A 21,475-nucleotide genomic window follows, 5' to 3' on the forward strand; every position below is an offset into this window, starting at 1 on the left:
CTAGGACATTTACTTCTATTAATACTTAATGATAAAAAAGTTGAATCTTATTGCTTGCCAGAATTTGCTTTTCTTTTCTCTAGGATTATATATTTTAAAGTGGATTTAAATATTCTGTGTCATCATTTTTAGCATTTTCTTTTTTGAAACGTGGAACTTAAATAGTATATGGGGATCTCTAGACAATATTTAGCAGTTTCCTGAGAGGTAAGCATGAGAGAGGTCTTTATGAATATTTTGTTCATTAATACTTCATTCACTCAAAGAAGAATAAAGATTGACACATTGGATGAAGCTGACCGTAAAGTAAAGTGTTGATACATTTTAAGGCAATTTCTTAGTTTAGTGTATCATAATATTTAGGTATTCATCTGACCCTTTAGTTTTAATTTACCTGATACCATGTAATTTCTTAAAATTAGGTTAACTTAAAATACTACACAGCCAGGTGTGGTGGTACATATCTGTAATGCCAGCCTCAGCAACATAGGGAGGCCTGAAGCAACGTTGCTATCTCTAAATAAAAATATAAAAAAGGGGCTGGAGATGTTTGTTCAGTGGTTAAGGCCCCTGAATTCAATCTTTGGTACAAAACCAACAACCAAAAAAACCTACATAATGTCTTATTTAATATCGCTGTCCCATGTATTGAATATTAAAGGAACAATATCTTTATTCTACAAAATAAATCATTTCAAGTGCCAGTAGTGTTATGGTTAGCATACATTTGAAAATAGGTTAACTGATACTAGTATACATTTTTTGCTAGTTTACATTTTTGTGAAATAAAACAGTGGTTCTCAAAAAAAATTTTTTTATTGATTGTTCAAAACATTACAGAGCTCATGATATATCATCTTTCATACATTAGACTCAATTGGGTTTTGAACTCCCATTTTTACCCCAAATACAGATTGCAGAATCACAACTGTTACATACTCACATTATTACATAATGGCATATTAGTGTCTGTTGTATTCTGCTACCTTTCCTATCCCCTACTATCCCCCCTCCCCTCCCCTCCCCTCCCCTCTTCCCTCTCTACCTCCTCTGCTGTTGTTTCAAAAATTTTTGACTTAATATTCCATTAAAAATTACTGAGAGGAACCAGGAACCGTGGTACATGCCTGTAATCCCAGCTACTTGGGAGGCTGAGGCAGGAGAATCACAAGTTCAAGGCCAGCCTCAGCAACTTAGAGAGGCCCTAACTTTGGAGACTTTGTCTCAAAAAAGGAAATGAAACTAGGTAGATACAGAGAACTTCAAAGAGCTTTTGTTTCGATTATGTAAGTGTTTGCCATTTTAGAAATTAAGACAAATCTTAAAGAAAATGTGTTTCAGAAGGAAGAGTGGCCTTATTTTACTTTTTTTTGCAAATGATTTTCATGTTTGGCTTAGACATAGTAAGGAAAATGGTATTGTTTTACATTTTGTAAATTTGCTTAATGATGTTCTCTATAGGAAATAGTTGACTTCCCATATTTGCTTTCACATTCCATCTGTTGCAAAACTTTTTTGGTGAAAATCCATGAAGAAAATGTGCTTTACATGGATAAATAATAGAGGCTATCTTAATAACCTTTTTAGATAGTAGCTAGTATTCTTTGATACCTCAGTAAAACTTAAGTGGTAGTGTCTTAAAAGTATGTTTTGCAATAAAATCCATTGATGTAACTTGAATTTTGGATCTTTTATTCATGTATAGTTTTGTAATGTCATTAGAAAAATACTAATTCATTGACTTAGATTGTCCAAATGGTTATATGTTTTATTATACAGATTTTTGTTTTTTAAATCACCTTTCTTAATACCAGCCTCATTAGAAAATATAAACTAGATTCTCTGGGCAGTAATCAGTTTGTCAGGTAGTGTTATATGAATTGAAAATTTTGTTCCATTATGCTGGGTGTGATGGTGCATGCGTGTTATCCCAGCAACTCAGGAGATTGAGGCAGGAGGATCTTAAATTTGAGGCCAGCCTCAGCAATTTAGTGAGACCCTCTCTTACAAAATAAAAAGGGTTGGGGATGTGGCTCAGTAGAGCACAGTTGAGCACACTTGGGTTCAGTCCCCATACCAAAAAAAAAAAAAAAAATTGTTTCATGAACACAGTAGTTCATTATGGATGCAACCCAATCACACAAATGCATTTTTTGAAATACCCATCCTACTTCATAAAGCAGTGCTCTATGCCTACATTTTTAACATTATTGTTGTTACATAGAATATTTTAAAGCATGCACTCAAGGATAAAGGTTTAATGCAGTTATTTTTAGTATTTCATTAAGATATTCATAATTGAAACTTTTAAATTATATCACGTGACAAATATAGTGATTACTAATTTTTAAAAAATGAATGTAAGTCCGTTGATTTTGCTAAAATGCTGTTGTGTTTTCCTCCTCCTCCTCTTGCCAGCCTGTGCTTCAGCACTTTTAAATGTAGTGAAGGTTGATAAGAGTTTAAAAAAAAAAATCTTAACATCATAGTATTGTACAATATAGTGTTTTAACTCTTAGGGTTAGTAAAAGATGGAATAGTTTTCACCTCTACACTTCCTGAAAGGATCGATCCATGAACTGTACTTCGAAAACTCCCGTTTCCATGGGATGTGATTAGATATGTGGTTCTGGAAATCACCTGTACATTTCTTCCCTTTATGTCATTTCTTTATTTAAATGCATGTGAATGACAAGCTTTTGAGAATACATCTATGAAATAATTCTTTTTACGGAAGTGCACCCAGTTATAGAAATACTATAAATTGAACAAAAAACTTACCTTTTTTTAGGCCTCGGTTGCTAGAATTCTTGAATTAAGGTACTTTGTGAAGGTGGAAATTTTATGAACTCCATAGAATTTTACAGGGTAGCTTAACCACTTCATATCTGTGTAACCTCAACTAAGTTATTTTAATAGCTCTGTGCCCCCACTTTTATGATCTCTAAAATGGGATAATGGTAGACATATTTCATGGGGTTGTATCAATAATTTTAATACTGAGTTATTATAATAGCTTTGTGTTTTTGCACTGCAGTCTTTTAAAGTGTTATAAATAACTTATTTAATCTAAAACCACGTTTCAATTTATGACAAAGTAATAAGGCATTATTAAAATTTGTTTAAAATTCAGTGATTTCCTTAAGTGATTCTTAATTCCATATGCAACACATATAAAGTGATGAGAATTACCATCTTAAGTTCAGCTTATAAATGCATTTTGCTACTAGTATGTAATATAGTGGATTTTAGAAAATAACAGCAACCTGTAAGGTTGAAAAGGAAACTGAAAAGTTTTACTCTTAAAATTGTGAGAAAATGTCTGGTATCAAATTAATGTCTTGAAAACTTAAAGAGTAAAGCTGTATAAAATAGTATTTAGTAGTTTCCCCTAATATACTGTCAACATTACTAAATGAAAGTATATGTACATTTAGTGAAAAATTCTGTAGTGTGCAACATGAATTGGTATTTTCATATACTCATATGCTGTCTTAGATAAAGAATGATAATTAGAACTTCATTCAGCTTATAACAGCATCAGAAGGGGAATGTTAGTGCCACTATTTGTATAGTTGACTGAAAACTAAATCTCTTCCATGTTGATATTTCCCATAAATCCCTTGATAAAACGAATTTTGAATAATACCAAAAGAAAGTACTTAACTTTGTGAATAATAAAGCTAAGCATTGCTGTTCCACAAAGTGATATATTAGAACTGAAAAATACAATTTTTAAAAGATTGTCTGTTCCTTCACCCCACCAAATACATAAATCCTGGTTCCCTCAAAAAAGTCATCATAGAAATTTATCATGTATTTTAATATCTATGATGTTAGAATGTAACCAGCTTCTCAATAATAAGTATCAATTATAAATAATATCTAGAATATGCTGGGTATAGTTTATCTTTTTTGCACGTCAGTAGTAGAATCCATTAATGGGCAAGAGTTTAATACTCATTTTTAGGAAAGTTAAAAAAATTCTTATAAGAACCTTGGCATTTTAATTTTCTAAGTAATGTGACAAAATATTTCTTACGATGGTGTGCTTATTGTATCATAGCTTCTTTAATTTAATCATAGTTTAGTTAAAGATTACCTTTGGCATCTCCATTGAGGTTAGATGGGCAGTGTTTTTTAAAAAAAAATTTTAAAGGAGCCATTTGCTATTTAATGACATTTCCATCATGTTTTTATTTTCTTTATTTCTAGTTTCATATATGCTTTTTACCAGTATTTTATATCATTAAACAGGAGTTAAAGTGAATGTTTAGATTTTAATAAAATTGATTTTAAAGGAACAGTAATGACACTTTCTTTAGATTTAAACATTCCTGCTTTTGTCTCGGAATGTTTTTCATTATTATTGCATTGAACACATTTGTCTGAGATTTGAAATGGTCATCAGTGTAGAAATTGCAATTTCAAAATGTTATTTCATCATTTCTCCTAGATCTTTCATTGAAGTCAATCTGTTATTGGTAAATAAAGTTTCTACCAAGTAGATTCTATAGTGAAATTTGAAAGGTTGTGAACATTCCTATGACCTATTGTGTTAACTGTTAACCTGAATAGTACATTGTTTCAGAACTTCCCAAATGTGAAACACTTTCATTCAGGTTTTAAGTAAAAGCATTGCCCAGTTACAGGAAAGAAGTATTGTATGGATCTTTTAGTAACTGCTTTTATAGAAACTGGGTGGAATGATGCTTGATTAGTTGAAAAATAACAAAGTGCAAGAATGAATTATAATATTTAGACAATAAATATCATCTATAACTTTGAAACTTCAGTAACTTGGTTGAAAAACAACTGATCCTAGTTATTATTACTAGATTTTCCTCTGCTTGAAATGTGGACATATGTCTTTGATCTTTTGGGATAAAACATTTAAATAATCTATGGTAGGTTTTATGTAATCTGGTTCATTTGTAATCTAATCTTGTAATATAAACTGGTTCTAAGCATTTGTAGTGTATTAAGCATGGGAGACAGAAGTTTCTTTTCTGTGTTCTTATTAAGTAAATGATGTTGGAAATTTTCAAAAATTTTAATGGAAAGTGATGTCCCAATTCATTCTTTTCTTTTTGATTTTAGATGGGAAATGTAAAGTCTTAAGATCGATAGGTTGACTGTGACAACTATGTTTACTTACAGAGAGAACAGGAAATGAGAATGGGTGATATGGGTCCCCGTGGAGCAATAAACATGGGAGGTAGGGATTTGAAGCAAAAGCCTTCTGTAACTTACTTGTAATTCTTTGGGGATTGTATATGTTGTTTGTGATATCTGTATATCAGCAAGAAACTAAAATATGGAAACAACACTGAAGGTGAAATTTCTTATATTTATTAAAGTGAAGTACTACAATTGCATTAAAAATATATGCCTAGGGAGGAAATTTGAAAGATACACTTTTGTAGCTGAAATGAACAAAAATTACAAATTGGATTTGAAGTAGCCTCAAAGTAGCTCATTTGTTACATGATGTAACACAGTTCTTTTGTCATACTTTAAAAATAAAATTACATGCCTTCAAAATGGCTTTTTTTTTTTTTACCTTGGAAATGGATAGTTTCTATTTGTGTTTTTAAATTTTTTTGAGAGCATTTTATGAATCTATTTTAAACTAGCGTTTTTGTAACTTTGAAGCTGCTTTTATTCATGTTACTGAATATTTAACCCTTTTCTCTTAACTATGTATTGTACATGGAAGATTGGAGATAACCTATGACATAAGGAGACGAGATATGCCTTGCTAATGCATATATTTAAAATTGGTGTGAACCTTAAAACAAAGTATCTTCGTTAACAACTTAATTTTAACTTGCAGAGCCAGGTTGTCAAGAAAGTAGTGTCAAGCAAATAAACTGAGGGAGAAGTTGTTGTGGAATATCATAGATCTTAATAAATTTGAAATTTGAAAATGCCATAAATTTAAATATTGGATAATGAATTAAATTTTATATAGTCACTTCCACATTATATTGTCTCACAGAAGCTGTCATGAAGTTAAAATCTTTATATAGCTCAAATGGATATACTGTCTTAAAGATCATATTACTAGGGCATCCAATATTACATAACTTGCATACCCATCTGATAGGTTCTTAAAACATGTAGTATATGAAATAAAACTTAAAACATGGAATGTGTATAATGAGCATTTTTGATGATTAGCCCCCCTTTAAAAAAAATAAAAACAACCTCCCAAAAAACCTTTTCCATTCTTTCACATTTCTGATCAGAGTACCTAGAAACATTAATTGCTATTTACTTAGTCATTTTTCCTATCAGACAACAAATGGTTACTGAGCATCTCTGATATACAAAGAAAGCATAAAACAAGGCCCTTGCCCATAAAAAACTTAATGATGAAGTTAGTTCATGAATACATGTTAAAATCAGTGAAGCAAGAATATAATTTCTAAATTATGAAATACAGTTGTATATAATGATGTACAGTGGTTCAGAGTAAATTCTGGAATGGTATAATGACAGTCCATGTGTTCTTTAATTGCACGAGTGAGGAGGTCATTATAGAATATAAGCAGTTTCAAAGATTGTCATTAATGATAGAACAAAACTTTAAAACTTAAAACTATTTCTGATGTTTCAGAGAGACACTGAGAAACGTCCTCTTTGCTTGATTAATAATTTTATGACAGTATGCCTTTATATTCTTTATTTAGTTAGAAATTCAAGACAATTTAAATTTTTTTTAACATTTCAGAGAATCATGTTTGTTTTAGCACTTATTCTTCTAAAGTGTGATTCATTTAATATTCTCTTTAGTCTTCATTCAGTGTGAGACTTTAATAGTTTACTCAAGTTATAATTTAGTTGGGTTGGTGTTGAGTAAGTGAAACTGTCATATTTCATCAAGTTATCTTGATAGGGCTGGAGGGTTTAGGTTAGTGCTAGATCATGTGCTTGGCATGCTGGAGTTCCTGGGTTTGATCCCTAACACAAAAGTGAAAATGAATAAATCGTTGATTGAATGTGGCATCAGATTTTCTGGTATGCCACTAGTGAAATATAGATTATAAAACTGCTTTTCAGGTAACCAGGTAATGTCAACATTTCTTAGATCCTTAAGTTTAGTTTATTTATAGCCATATAGGTGGAAGATATAACTACATGTAGGTAGGAATATATATTTTTTTCTATTTGTAATATTTATAGTTGTGCAACTTAAACTGACATAACAAGAAAGAAGGAGAAAGGCTTTAATTTTTTCTTTTTGGGGAATGTTAAGTTACAGTATGTCCTAGAACTGTCTTCCACCCTTCTTCATTTTTAGATTGTGGAAACCTATTCAGAATGACAATTTGTTATTATATTGAAGGAATGGAAATATTTTTTGGATAAAGTGTAGATTTTTCAAAAAGAACATTTTGGGATTAAGGAGATAATTCCTTCCTTTGAAATTGCTTCCTAGGGTTGGTTTCACAAAACAATAGTATGTGATGCCAGGCATTGATAGGGTATAAGTTGTCTTTCTTTTACCTGCTCCTTTGACTCAACTCTCTATATAGAGTTCAGCTATATTAAGTATTCTGTAATGAGAGTGAATGAAAACTTCAGCTCCTTTTATAATGAGTATTTGCAAAATTGAGTTCTGAATACCAGAAAATTGACCTACATAATGAAATACCAGGGGGAAAAAAACCTCAAAATTGTAATCAGTCACTTAAGAATTTTTAATGATAAACAAGCCTGAGCATAAAAAAGGGAAAAAATGTTTCAAAGAAAACACCTAAAAATGTTGTCTTTGAAACTGTCATGTATCATATTATAGCTCAGACCCTATTGTAATTAATTTTAGTAGATTGTTTTATAAAAAAAATTGATAATGTCTCTATCCCCATTTCTAGAATTTTTAATGTTAAAAATGTCCATATAATCATTTTATCTGTGTTTGGGTGAATTTTTTTTAAGTAAGTTTCATCATGATGAGTCATTTTATATTATTTTGGTTTGGATTTTATTTTTTTAATGTTTGCAATTTGGGGAGATATTCAGTTACTATATTAAAGTCAAGAATTTAACTTCAAGTGATTTTTGCAGAAAATGGGGTTTCCCTCTTACAGCTAACTTACTGTCATTTACACGTTAATATTTTTAGCTATAATTTTAAGTGCTAATTGTTTGTTGATCATTAAGACTGGTAAAATGTAGTCAAAATTGCTAGGGATTGTTTGGTTTAAAAGTAGGATTTAGTAAATGGTTCTGCTGACTTTTTGAAGCTTTTTTAAACTGTTGCAGTCTTAAGTATCCTAAAATTCATAGTTACCTTATTTGTTTTATGTGTGTTTATTTTGAGGCTGAAAATTGTAGAGTGTAGATAATGTTCTGTTACAGAATAGATAATTGAGTGTCTTATTTTCAAGGAAAGGATTTTGACAATAGTTTTGGTGTATAGATTGCATAAGTTTTATAAAATTTTTAATGTTTACTAAACTAAGATAGGACAGCTCTAAGTATAGATTGTTTTACATAGATGCGTTTAGCCCAGCACCTGCTGGTAACCAAGGTCCTCCTCCAATGATGGGTATGAATATGAACAACAGAGGAACTATACCTGGCCCACCAATGGGTCCTGGTCCTGCCATGGGACCAGAAGGAGCTGCAAATATGGGAACTCCAATGATGCCAGATAATGGAGCAGTGGTAATGTATCATAAATATTATTTTGATTATATTCAACTAATATACAATTCTGCCCCAAAGATAACTTCACACTTAAACATAATTTGGCATCATTTGTTTTAGCAAAGAGATTAATAGTCATTGAAGAAAAAGTAACTTTGTGAAGTTATATTTTGATTTATGAGAAGCACTTCTTAAGTAGCTTGAATTAAGATTACCATCCATGGCATGCTTTTGTACCCAAGTATATAGCAAAAAAAAAAAATAGTCATTACAATTATTTCCAGTGCTTTTTATTTGTATTCACCTTTATCAGCTTTCAGTGCATTGGTTTAGTATTTTATGATTGTGTTCCTTTTCTGTGTAGACTCCTTGCCTTTGGTGGGGAAAAAACTCCAATATATATGAAAATGCAGTTTTCAGTAGGCATTTTTTATTTAAAAAATGACTTGTTTTGATTTATATCAAGGTACTTATTTTCATTGTAAAGTATTTTAATGTAAAAACACTAGAAGTTTTTTTGTATGTTCTAAACTGACACTGCTGTATTCTTTTCACAGAATTACTAATTATACTTATTAAATTTAAACTTTTTAAAGTCTTTATCTGAGAGTGTGAAGATATCTTTGTATGGGTTAAATATTATAAAAACAGTTTCTCAATTGTAATTTTTATTATATATTATCAGTAAACAAGACTGATAATCTTATCATTTTCCATATGCCACTATTTAAATGAGGCTTTATAATAGAAAATATTATTTCCTCATGTGGTATTTGTTCATGGATTTCAAATAACATCTAGAAAGAAAAAGTGGTTGATTGTATATTTTGAAAAGGCAGTTTGTTTTTGAACTTTCCTATCAGATGTTAAGGTACCATTGCTGCTATAAAAGAGAAAACACTGCCAGTTAAACTCAGACATTCCATTAGTGTAAATCCATGGTGATCAAGAGGACTCTAAAAATAAATAAGATATTGTATGCTTGGGTGGTAAAGTTTTTGTTTTTGTTTTTGGTGGCACATATAATGCCCTGGGTTTGATCCCATCCCCAGCAGCAGAAGCAGCACCCCCCTCCCCCCAAAAAAAAAATTCTTGCATTTTAGAATTGAGGAATGCAGTGTTTTATCAGTTTTAGATTTACCTTAAATGCAGTCTTTTAAGAATTTGGAAAAAATTGGGTGTGCTAACAGTTGGGAGTTTTTAAAATTGATAGTTTGTGCAGGCAGATAAGGAGATAGTATCTTTTTATCTACTATGAACAGATGGCATCTAATGCAATTAGTATTTATTCCTTTAGTAGAGGCTGAGTAAAATATCAAACGGCTAGTAAAGCCTGGCATGTTGGCACACGTCTATAGTCACAGTGGCTCCAGAGGCTGAGAAAGGAGAGTCACAGTGCAAAGCCAGCCTCAGCAACTTAGGGAGGCTCTAAGCAACTTAGTGAGACCCTGTCTCAGGGTAAAAAAGGCTGGGGATGTTGCTCAGTGGTTAAACACCTCTGGGTTCAGCCTCTGGCTTAAAAAAAAAAGAAGGCTCCTAGTAGAAACTTCATTATTTAAAATTTTTCTTTAGCACGTAATCATAGTAACAAAGAAGTAATTGTTCTATTTTTCTTCCCTTTCCCTGAAATTGTATACCTTATTTAAATATCACTCACTTGATTTTATTTACATTTGTTTTACTACTATCTTCAAGGAGTTCTTTTCAACCCTTGAGATTAATATGTGTAGTTATTGTTGTGAAGTTTTTCAAAAGATATGATTCAGATTTTTAATTGTGTTATTAATAGTAATTTAATCATTTTTAAAAATTTATTTTCCCAATGCTAGTCTTTTAATGAAAACATCTCAGAAGTTTCATATTGAAATCATAAGTCCTTGTGTGTGTTTGGTCTAGTGCTTTGTGTCTTAAAAGCATTGATGTTGAAGTTTTTATGTTTATTTTTTAAAACAATATGATGCTGCTTCCCAGTTTTATTTCTCTGGGTTTTCTTTTAAAAGGAAGTACTTTTCTTTTACAGCATAGTTTCATGCAATATAAACTTTTTAAATAAAGGAATCTGAGCAATATCATAATTTTGGCTAAATATAGGCTAAAATGTCATTTGCTTATGTCATAATAACAGGTTTTTTTTTTTCATGAAATTGGGGCATAGCATTAGCAGTTTGTAAGTCTTCAGATGCTGCTTTTTTATTTTTAAACATAGTAACTAATTAAATTGCTCCTTTCTTCCTTCTATGTGTGATCCTGATTCTGCTGGACTTTCTGCTGAACTTCATGACACCACCACTTGGGATTTTGCCAATTTTTCTTGTCACTTTTTTTTGGTGTGTTCCAAATGGACTTCATATTTCTTATGTGGTATTATAGCACAATGATAGATTTCCCCAAGGACCACCATCCCAAATGGGCTCACCTATGGGGAATAGAACAGGTTCTGAAACACCTCAAGCACCAATGAGTGGTGTAGGTCCTGTGAGTGGTGGTCCTGGTGGCTTTGGTAGAGGAAATCAAGGGAGCAACTTTGAAGGTCCTAATAAGCGTCGTAGATATTAAACATTCTTTCATTCCTGGCTATTTAGAAAAAAAAATTTCAGTGGTATGCCTTTACACTTTTACCTGTTACCTAAAATAGTTTTATTGTTAATGTATGTAGACATAAACTTTTTCTTTTGTAAGATTTGAGGTTTTTGTATTTTTCTTTATTCATAAGCTTTGTAGATTAGAATGGTAATGATGATGCTCATCATTGTGAATGTTAAAATGTATTTGTGACTTAGCTAAATATAACTATGCCATAGTACTGTGAAATCTATGTAGTTACTTAATCTCAATAAAGAAATCATATTGGATCATTTAAAAATGTTATTGGTGGTATTCTCTTATGGTTTTACTAAACTTTGCTGTAATAGTAATAGTTTGGTTGCTTCAACTAATCCCAGCCGTTTAAAAAGTGAAAATGATTTTGCTTTTTCGTCTGTGCACATAGTCCTGAAGATAGAGAAACTTAGTGGAAGCTAATGTCAATAAAGGGGAGATGGAGCAGTATATCTGGGGATGGTGGGCATGCATTTAATTTGTATAAACCATTGCTGTTTTGTGAAATCGGACTTGCTGCCTATATTTCATACAGATTCTGAATATTCACATATTCTGAGAAGTTTAAGGATATCTTTGTCCTGTGGTTTTTTTTTCCCCCAAAATAAATCTTCTGAATCTTGAAAAAAACTGTTTGAAAGTAAATCTCTTCTGCTTATAAAATAACATAGTTTTAATCTTGTCTGCCAACCTCTATTTGCTGTCAAATCTAGGTCTTACCCAATTATATAGGTAGTATTAAATTTTTAAAAAAGATTCAGTACTGTTGGATTGGCAGTTAATGAGGGTTTTTTCTGTGTGATTTTTGTGGTTGACTAGGTTTCTTGAGAACATTGGTATTAAAAAGATGACTTAATTGTTGAAAATATTTTCCTATAGTTTCACTTTCCTATAAAATTTGTTTGTCATCCAGGACTCTGTGTTTCCAAGGAATATAGTTTCACATGTTGATTTTTAAAAACCGAGAATTAACTTAAAAGTGGTGATAGCCTCTGATTAACTCCCTCATCTTTCAGATACCTATTTTGAATTTTGATTTTCAATATTTGGAAGAAACTGATTTTATTACATTAATGTTTATCTCAAAACAAACTCATAGGTATATTTAAAAATTTGTATATTGGTCATGTTTATTTAAAATTACATTAAGGAACTTCCTGTTTAATTTAAACTACAAATCTAATTCACCACCCACTGATGACAGCAGTTGTTTCTCACATAACATTTCATTGTATATATGTATATCAGACTTTTACCACCTTTCTGAAAAATAATTTGCTGTTTTTAGGTAAACAGTATGTAAATCATGCCATTTATTTTTTCCATGATGTCAGTTTTTGGTAGAGGGCATATTTTAGAAAGAAATAATCTTAGTTAATTTAAAATCTTCCATAAAAGCAGTTGGTTGTAAAGCATAATTAAGGCTTATTCTGTTGTACCAGATAATGTTTTATCTGCAGTATTTCTTATTATATATTTTTATAGTCAGAACAGTGTGTTTGGGATTATTGTCTAAAACTTGGAATATTCACAAGCTTTTTTTTGGGCAGTTCTTTGAAAACAATTAGAAAATAATAGTCAAAAGACTTATTACTATTTTTCTTGAGTGTAAGGTGGCAGAGAGTGGAATTTGTTTTAATTTGTGATACTAACTTGGATGTGAGGACTTTTAAAATTAATTACAGTTTTAAGTGATATTTATTGCACTTAAGTCTACCTTTCATATAACGTGTTTTATTTATCTAATCCTCCAATAATTTTTAGCATTGTATTTCATTCAAAACTGAATTCAGATTGGGAGAAACTTGTTCCTTTGATGTTAATACCAAGCTACCTTTTGCCAAGGCTGTGAAGTTCTGTATGATTCATTCAAGAACATTTGAAAGCCAGTGCACAAAGATTTCTTAATCTCCTGAACATCCTAGTGTCCGGGCTCAACTCTGGCTCCAAGAACAGAGTTCTACACAGCTTTTCCCCTGCATCAAGAAAATCCTTGTTCCAGTACTTACCAAGTTTATCCTGGGAACAGTCAGCTTCTGAGTGACAGTCAAGTGGAGCATCTCTGAACTCTTAGTTATTCAGTTGTTAGTGTTTTTGTATAGTTAAATAACTTCATGGCTGGTAATTCAGTTTTTTCTTGTGAATTAGTATGCCAAGGAACATTTTTTTGAATGTCATTTACATAAAAGTGGTAGATATAAAAATGAAGAGAAAATTCAATAGTGTTAGCTTTCTAAATAAGTGTGAAGTTGTCTTATATGCTATCATTTTTTTCCATAAAAAGATTAATATGAAATAATTATAATAATCACAGTGGGTTTTTTTGCGGAGGGGGGTGTATGTGTGTGTGTGTGATGATTTTAAGTACCAATTTTAAAGTCTTCGGGATTTAGGTTTCATATACTTTCTGTAGTTAAAATGTGTAAAATAAATGTACTTTGATTTTTCTAATTCTTTTATTCTAGCAGTGTATTTTGTTGAATTTCCCCCATTTTTGTTCATTTTGAAAGCAAATGAATTGATGTTCTTGACAGATGTAGCTTTTAAAGTAGTTTGGTTTACTGATATTTCATAGATATAATTTGTTATTCTGTGAGTTTAAAAATTTTTTTTCTTAGATCAGTGCTGAGCATTAAGTCAAAAGAGATTAAATATTTGTTTTCAATTCTAAAATAGTATATTAGGGGAAATAATCCATAATTGCTGTTTAATGGAAATTATCAACAAGGACAAAAACTTTGGCTCTTGTTTTGCAAACAGTAAATTATACTTTTATGGTTTATTAAAAACATACTTTTTAAATATTTCAGTAGCTTTCTCTTTATGCATGAAGTGTAATAATTGATAAATATCACCATGAATGACTAAAAGTCAGTAATTCATGGTGGTTGATAGTTACAATATACATTCTGAATGAGAAAGAAGACAAATGTGTGATTGAAATGACAAGTTGTGAAAGAATGCAGTTGAAAGAATGTGATCGAAGTGTGGAAAAAGATTTAAAAGGATTGAAATTTAGTGTCAAATGGTACTAGTCAAAAATAGAAGGGCCATGTCATTTTGAAAACAACAGAGGACGTAGTTTCGTGGGGAGAGAGTGATATTTAAATGTTTTTTGTATAAGAGTTTTGTCGCAATATCTAATATGATTTTCAGAGGATTGCAGTGATTTTAAAAATCGAATCTCTTACTTTCAAGAATAAAACGATGAATTCTTGTTTATTAGACCCAGTAGTAAATATTTTACTGTATTCACTTTCTGATTAGATTATTTGTAGTCATGGGCTTTTGGCGGGAGAAAAGAAGACAAATACCTCAAAAGCATGGTTTCTGTTACTTCTGCTGTAAATATTTCAATACCTAGCTGTTGAAAGTGAGGACATTTTTAAGGCCAGTTTCATACCAAAGAATACTGATCTCCATATATCAAAGCAAAAAGTGCATTTCTTAAGTTATATATACCAGCATAGGTTTATTTTATCATAAAATGTTCATATAATTAAATAAATTAGCAGTCCCCTTATACTTTTATAGAAGAGCATTGTCTCATTTTCATAAGCCTTTATGACTTAATTTTTAACAATAGGAAATAATTGTCTTATGTTCCCTTTACATATTTTCCAAAGTTGTATAAAACAAAACATGCATACAATTGTTTCACAGTTGACCTTCTGATCAAGTAGTTTAGATTCTAACTCTGAAATAACAAAAAATTGCGGAAATTTCTGTGTCAGGTCTTTAAAATCTGGATTTTTATGTTATATATTTCCTTTTAAAACTATCAAAAGTGGTATTTTATGTGTTGTAAAAAACATTTTGAGGTTTTTGTTGTTGTTTCCTGGTAACTAAATAACAATATTAATTATTGAAGTTTGAAACTTAAGAAAATATTTAAAGGCTCTACCATAGTGCTGTTATCTAAGCATTTTATTTGTCCTCTTTGTCTTTTTTTTAGTACCTGTTTAGTTTATAATACCTATAAAAGACCTCTTTGTTGAACTTATTTGGTTATATTTTTATTTTAGCATGTGTTTTCTATATTTTGATTTGTCTTTGGAGAAACAAAAGCTTATTATTTCTGGGTTGAAGTTATTAAAATTCTTAACATGATGTAGCCAGAGTTCATGTATATACATTTGGAGAGAATTCAAATATATTGTATTATGACTTGAAGCACCATTATTGTTACCAACTCTTCCTCTTCAGCAAATACTTTATTTTGTTGATTCTAAAAGAAGTCCAAATCATAATTGTTTTTCAGTTTCTTTTTCTGGGTTAAAGAAATGAGCTTTAGAAGTAATGGTGTTCAGCTTGTTAGTGTCTATAAAATTTTACTTATCTCTTAGAGGTATATATTCACCCAGATTTCATGTTATACCCTTCACACCCAAAGTTAAAATAGAATTAGTAGAAGTCGGAAGAATTAAGTGGAAGTTTACTTGTTTGAACATGTGAATTTTTTCCCTTTTTAAAAATATTCCCCATATTTTAAAATAATTTAGTTGAATTTTTTTTTTTTTTGGTTATTCCTTAAATACAGGACCCTGCCTTATATTGACAGCAATGTAAGTGGACCTCGAATTTCTTAAATACTATATGTAAGTGGTTTGTTGTTTGTGGTGAAGACTTTAAAATTGATAATTATATGTATTTTTTCTAGTTCTTAGACAACTTCACATTTTCATTTTATATTTGTATTGTGCATCTCTTTGTATGTGAGCTACTGTCAAAAATTTCATAGCCACAATCAAGTTTTGTATTTTCCCCTGGATCTCTGAGGTATACTTTTCATGTTTTAGGTTCTTTCATAGAAAAAGACATTAATATTTGTCAACTGACCAGGCTTTTGTGAATATGAATGAGATTTTGTGTATGTTTTTGGATTTTATAAGAACTATGTAAATATAATCCTTTGCCTTATTATTTGTGCCATGTTTGGACTATGAGTTACCTGCGTTTTTATTTTTATATGACTATTGAAATAATTTATTTTTGCTAATTATCTCAAGTTTGGAAGTGCAGAAAACATCTTATTGTACATTTGTTAGAGTAATTGTTCATTTTTTCTTCAGAGTATTTGCACATTACTAGATAACATAAACCAATATCAAATTTAAGATGTTCCTTAGTTAAATATGGTGGTTAGTGTTTTTATGTAATGAGAAAAACTAAACTGAATCTCACATAGTCATTCTGTAAATTCTGTCCTTTCTGGTGTTAGAGACAATCCCAGTAATTTGCTCTGTAGTATTTCGCATATTTTAATTTTTTGAGCTAATTAGAACTTTGTGCATATTCCCAGACTTGACTATTTTATACATTGGCATAACTTTGGTGTCAGTTTAGCAAACTGAAAATGACTGGAGTAATCATCTAGAAAATCATATTTTCTTAATCATATAGGATTTATGGGGAGCCATGCCATTTAGAATTTTGCCATGAGCATTGATTTATTGTAGTAGTTTGTATTCAGAGGTTGTACTATATGTGTTGGGCACTTATGTAGGACTTACAGTACAATAGTGGAAGAAATTCATTCTCTAAATTAAGGAAAGCAGCCACAGACATTGTTCTAAAGTGGTGGTTATCAAAACTTAAGCATGCTGTAGAACCACCTGGGAGGCCCATTTAAAAAAAAAAAAAAAATCTCTGGGCTCTCCACTCCAAAGTTTCTGATTCAGTAGGGCAGAGGTGGAACCAAAGCATGTGCATTTCACAAGTTCCCAGGAGATGTTGATGCTTGTAGAGAAAGAAAAAGAAAAAAGAAAAGAAAAGGCATAGTAGCATTTTTTGACAGTGTTGTTTTGCTGTCATACTTTACTGTTCTAGTACATTGTAGGTTGTTAGAATCCTTGGCCAGTCATTGAGACAATCTAAAACACCACCCAAACATTTCCACTTGTTGCCAGTTGAAAAACACTGCAAAAGTTCATTATTTTTGACTAAGAAATGTACTAGCTACTAAGTGCCCCATAATATATGATGTGTGTTTCTTACGATTTTTGCAAGTAGGGTTTTATTGTTAGGCTTACAAACTCAGTTATTCTAAGAAATACAGAAAATATTTTGAAAATTTTATAAAATAAAAGACTTTCACTAAGCTGATTTTCATCTGTCCATATAATTATCAGAGACAAGACAGTGTAACAATCTTGTTTTTATACCAGTATTTTTGGACATGCTTATGCCTGATGGGAGAAGGTGCTAGAATGATACCATTTTTATGGATTAAAATGATTGCTTGACTTTTACTTTGTGTGAGTTTTTCTTTTACTTTTCTAGATTAAAGATAAAATATTATTTCTTAAGCATATTTACATCATAAGCATATCAAACATTTCACTTGCTTTGTAGCTTCATTCTTTGTTAGTTGGTTTAGAAAGTAATCATTACAGTTCAGTAGGTGGACATCTTTTAATAATTTAATGGTAAAAGTTTATAGCCCTGTGAGAAAAATTTGTGGCAATATACATTTGTGTGTTTTTAATGTTTATTCAAAATTATGTAGTATCTTTAAAAATTAAATTAGCCCATAATGAGAACACATAGTTGTTGTTATGGAAAATATTTTCTTCCCTAAAATTGTAACTATAAAAACAATAACCAATTTTGAGCCTTTCAGTGTATTGGATGATTAACTTTGGCAAATATAATCTTAAGATCTGTACGGGAAATATTAAAAAAGTATTGCTAATTGGGATCCAGATGTTACCTGGGTATCTCTCTGGTCCAAAGCCACCCTAGCATAGATTTATCATCTCTTGGTTTTTTCCCAGGAAATGTACATTGATAAGACAACTTCTTCTTTTTTTGTATTAGGGATTGAACCCGGGGGCACTTAACCAGCCCTTTTAAAAAATATTTTATTAGAGACAGACTCTTGATGAGTTGGTTAGAGTCTCAGTAAGTTGCTGAGGCTGGGTTTGAAGTCGCAATCCTCCTGCATCAACTTCCCAAGTTGCTGGGATTATAGGCATGAGCCTCTGCATCTGGTGATAAAACATTTTGTAAAGTAATGATGGGTTTAGCACTGTGAAGGATCATTTATCTGTGACCAAGAAAGTCATCCCATCTGCCTTTTTATTTATTAACGTTGTGCCAACACACACCCTGTTTTATCTTTCTGTTCAGTAGTCAGATTCCATTAAGTTTGCAAGCCCAGGACCAAGATGCTAGGCCACTTCTACTGAAGGGTGGTGGTGGCTTATTAACCTATTTTCCAAATGAGTAATTTTTATGCAGGCTAAGTGAGAAAAAGCATTTAAAAAAATTATGTAGGTAGTAGATTACTTAACATGTTTTTCACACTGAATAATCAAATCATTTATAAATTCTCTGACACTAAAATGATTTAAAGCTCTACAAAACTCAGTGCTTACCTTTACTTTTATGCACACGAATGCAGGAACAAATGGTAAATGTTAAAAATGAAATTGCCTTGAATTTTCTACTTGACATCCTGTAAATTACTGAACTCTTGATTTCGCATATGGTTCCTTCCTCTACCTCCTTGCATATTTACCAGCCCCACTATTATCTCACTCTAAAGCTGTGAGAATTTTAGATTATATTTGATCTGTTGCTGGTTTTTAGATTTATGCATAATGATAAATTGAGGAAAATAAAACTTTTTTTAGTTGTATATTGTGCCACATTGACCTTTATCTTGTGCCATTATATTAAAAAATAGTATGGGGAAGATCAAAAGTTTTGGGAAACTGACAAGCTTGGGAGTTTAGAAGTGGGAAATACAATATAGAAAATGGATATTCACATTTTTAGTTTCTGCCTTGAGATATGATGTGTTTAGTGTATGTATTATTTAGGTTAGAGGTAAGGTAAACTAAGATTTGGGAGTTCATTCTGTTTAAACTTAAGAGTTGATGAAAAATTTCTTATATTGGTGAAAATGCAGATTGATTTTTGGAATTACCTGACTGTGGAAGAACACTACCTGTCACAACCAGTTTCTAATTCCTTTTTCTTACAGGTCTTATTTATGTGAGCAATGATACACTTGTTAAGTATTAGGAACATTTGAAAGTCTTATTTAAATACACAGATGCTATATTGACAGTTGCTATATTTCTTGAAGACTGGGTATGCTGGATACAACTGTGAACCCAATGGGCTAGTCTTTTGCCCTAATTTGTGTTCTAGACCTAGAAGAGCAAATAAAGTGGAAATGTCTTACCTAGTATAATCTTACCAGTATTATCTCAAGCATTGAACATACTTTTGGGTATATGAATCTACTTTTGTATCTTCAGTTTTACATAATACAAATACAAATATAAGTAATTCTGAAGAGAGTTCATCTGAATTGGATGTGGAAAGGCATAGTATAAAGACTAGAACACAGAGATCTCTAACTCATATACTTGCCTGTTAAAATGATAATATTTGATGCTTGATGGAATAGGCTATTAAGCTAATTTCACCTTTTACTTTTTATATCTCCTTTTAATGTGGTGTCCAGGAAAATTAAAACTGCATGTCTTCAGTTATTTTTCTTCAGTACAGTGTTGGTCTAGAGGAGTAACTTTGTCAAAGTCTTATTGCTTCCTTTCATGATTGTAATACCAGAATCCCATTGTACAGTCATTATATAATTCATTTATTATTATTACCTTTAAAAATGAATAATGTTGGGTTGTACATTTACCACTTAGTGTTATTGCAAGGTCAGTTTCCTATAGTATAATTAAATGATGTTTTCCCTACTGTAGGAAAGGAATTTGAGCTCCCAGGTTTTAGGAAGTCAGTTGTATATGTTAATGTTTACACTCTACAGTTTTCACTTTTTTATTTTTGGTGCTGGGGGTCAAACCCAGGGCCTCCAGCATATCGGGCATGTGCCCTACCACGGAGTATACCTCTGGCTCCCTTTTCACTTTTATTCTTTTCTTTTGTGTTTATTATCTACTTGATAATATCCATAAAATATTCTAGCAAATTTAATACCTGAAAACTTGTGACAGTCAAGATTTCTCTAATACTTGTATGAGGTTATCTGTTCATTTAGAATATTAGACCTAAAAGAGTAGGTAACCTTACCTACCATATAGTGATTTATTCTCATTTAGTAGCAAGTCATTATTAAATGTTTGCTTGGTGGATGAGTAACACCAGTTGTATGACAGGCATGGTGTTTATTAATAATGTAAAAATGCACAGAATAAGGCCCCCTGCTCTCTTGGAATTTGAAGTTTAATGGACATAAGTAGACTTGTAAGTAAACAGTATATTAATAAAACACATAGAAAATGCTCTGAAAACTAAGATGCACATTTTCATTTATTTGGGGGAGACTGCACCAGGATGATAACCTTTTAGCAGCTCTTAAAGGTGAGTAAATACTTGCCAATTGTAACTTTTTGGACGGGTAGTGGTCAAAAGAGCTAATGGCAGTTAACAGAGACCCTGAACAGGTAATGAGAAGATGTCTTAGGAAGTGAGGCAGGAGTGGTAGAGAACAGACAAGAAGTAAAGTTTAGGGACCAAGGATGTAGTTCAAAGGTAGAAATGTGTGCTTTGTATGCATAAGACTATATGTTTAATTGCCAGGGTGTGCGCACACAGACATACATGCACATGGAAAGTTGGAATAAGATTGTTATTGATCCAAGTTTAGGTTTTTATCTTTCAGATGACTGGGAGTCAGTGTAGATATTTTAAGTTTTAGAGTGACTGGATCAATAATAATGATGTAGAAAGCAGATGGACTGCATTGATCACTTACCTGTCTCCCAACATTTCTATGATATTCGAAAGGATATTTAGAAGCAATGAGGACTGTGCATATTCCAGATCTGTATAATTAAGAGAGGGCGAATTTAACTGGGACTAGTTATTGGGATGAAGGAGGCAAGTGTTCTAGTAGTTTCTAGTTTGAAAGATGAGAGGGTATTAACAACAGCAAAGGTAAGTGTTTTCAGGATTGGTAGTAAAGGGATATAGCCCTTAAGTAAAAATGAAGGTGTAATCTATGGATTAATGTTTTGGGTTTGAGTGCTCCTAGGTGGTTGAGATTATAAACACTAGAAAACCTCTGCCTGGTAAATAAATAGTATTCTCGTGGCACCATCTATCACTGAAGGTGATGACTACAATTCTTCTTAGCCATTCTGTTTTTTTTTTTTTTTAATTTGCTCTTGCAATTTACTGCCACAAAATATCTAATGCATCCTTTTAAGACAACAACCACCACATCCTGGTC

At 31.3% G+C, this 21,475-nt stretch overlaps 1 protein-coding gene across 4 annotated transcripts in view; it reads left to right on the plus strand.

Moving 5' to 3' along the window:
- PSPC1 (paraspeckle component 1) overlaps nucleotides 1–21,475 on the plus strand; it is a 96,071-nt gene that overhangs the window by 54,569 nt on the left and 20,027 nt on the right. For 2 of the 4 annotated variants that reach the window (XM_081292222.1, XM_081292223.1), the window contains 3 exons: nucleotides 5,161–5,218; nucleotides 8,507–8,676; nucleotides 11,029–11,526. The exons of the other annotated variants lie outside the window; for them this stretch is intronic. In XM_081292222.1, coding sequence (XP_081148348.1) covers nucleotides 5,161–5,218; nucleotides 8,507–8,676; nucleotides 11,029–11,214 — 414 coding nt within the window. In that variant the 3' untranslated portion in view covers nucleotides 11,215–11,526. Of the gene's footprint in view, nucleotides 1–5,160; nucleotides 5,219–8,506; nucleotides 8,677–11,028; nucleotides 11,527–21,475 lie in introns of those variants that run through there. 4 annotated transcript variants of the gene reach the window in all.

This window comes from Spermophilus citellus, assembly GCF_964194105.1.
Source record: "Spermophilus citellus genome assembly, chromosome: 1".
NCBI lineage: Eukaryota > Metazoa > Chordata > Mammalia > Rodentia > Sciuridae > Spermophilus > Spermophilus citellus.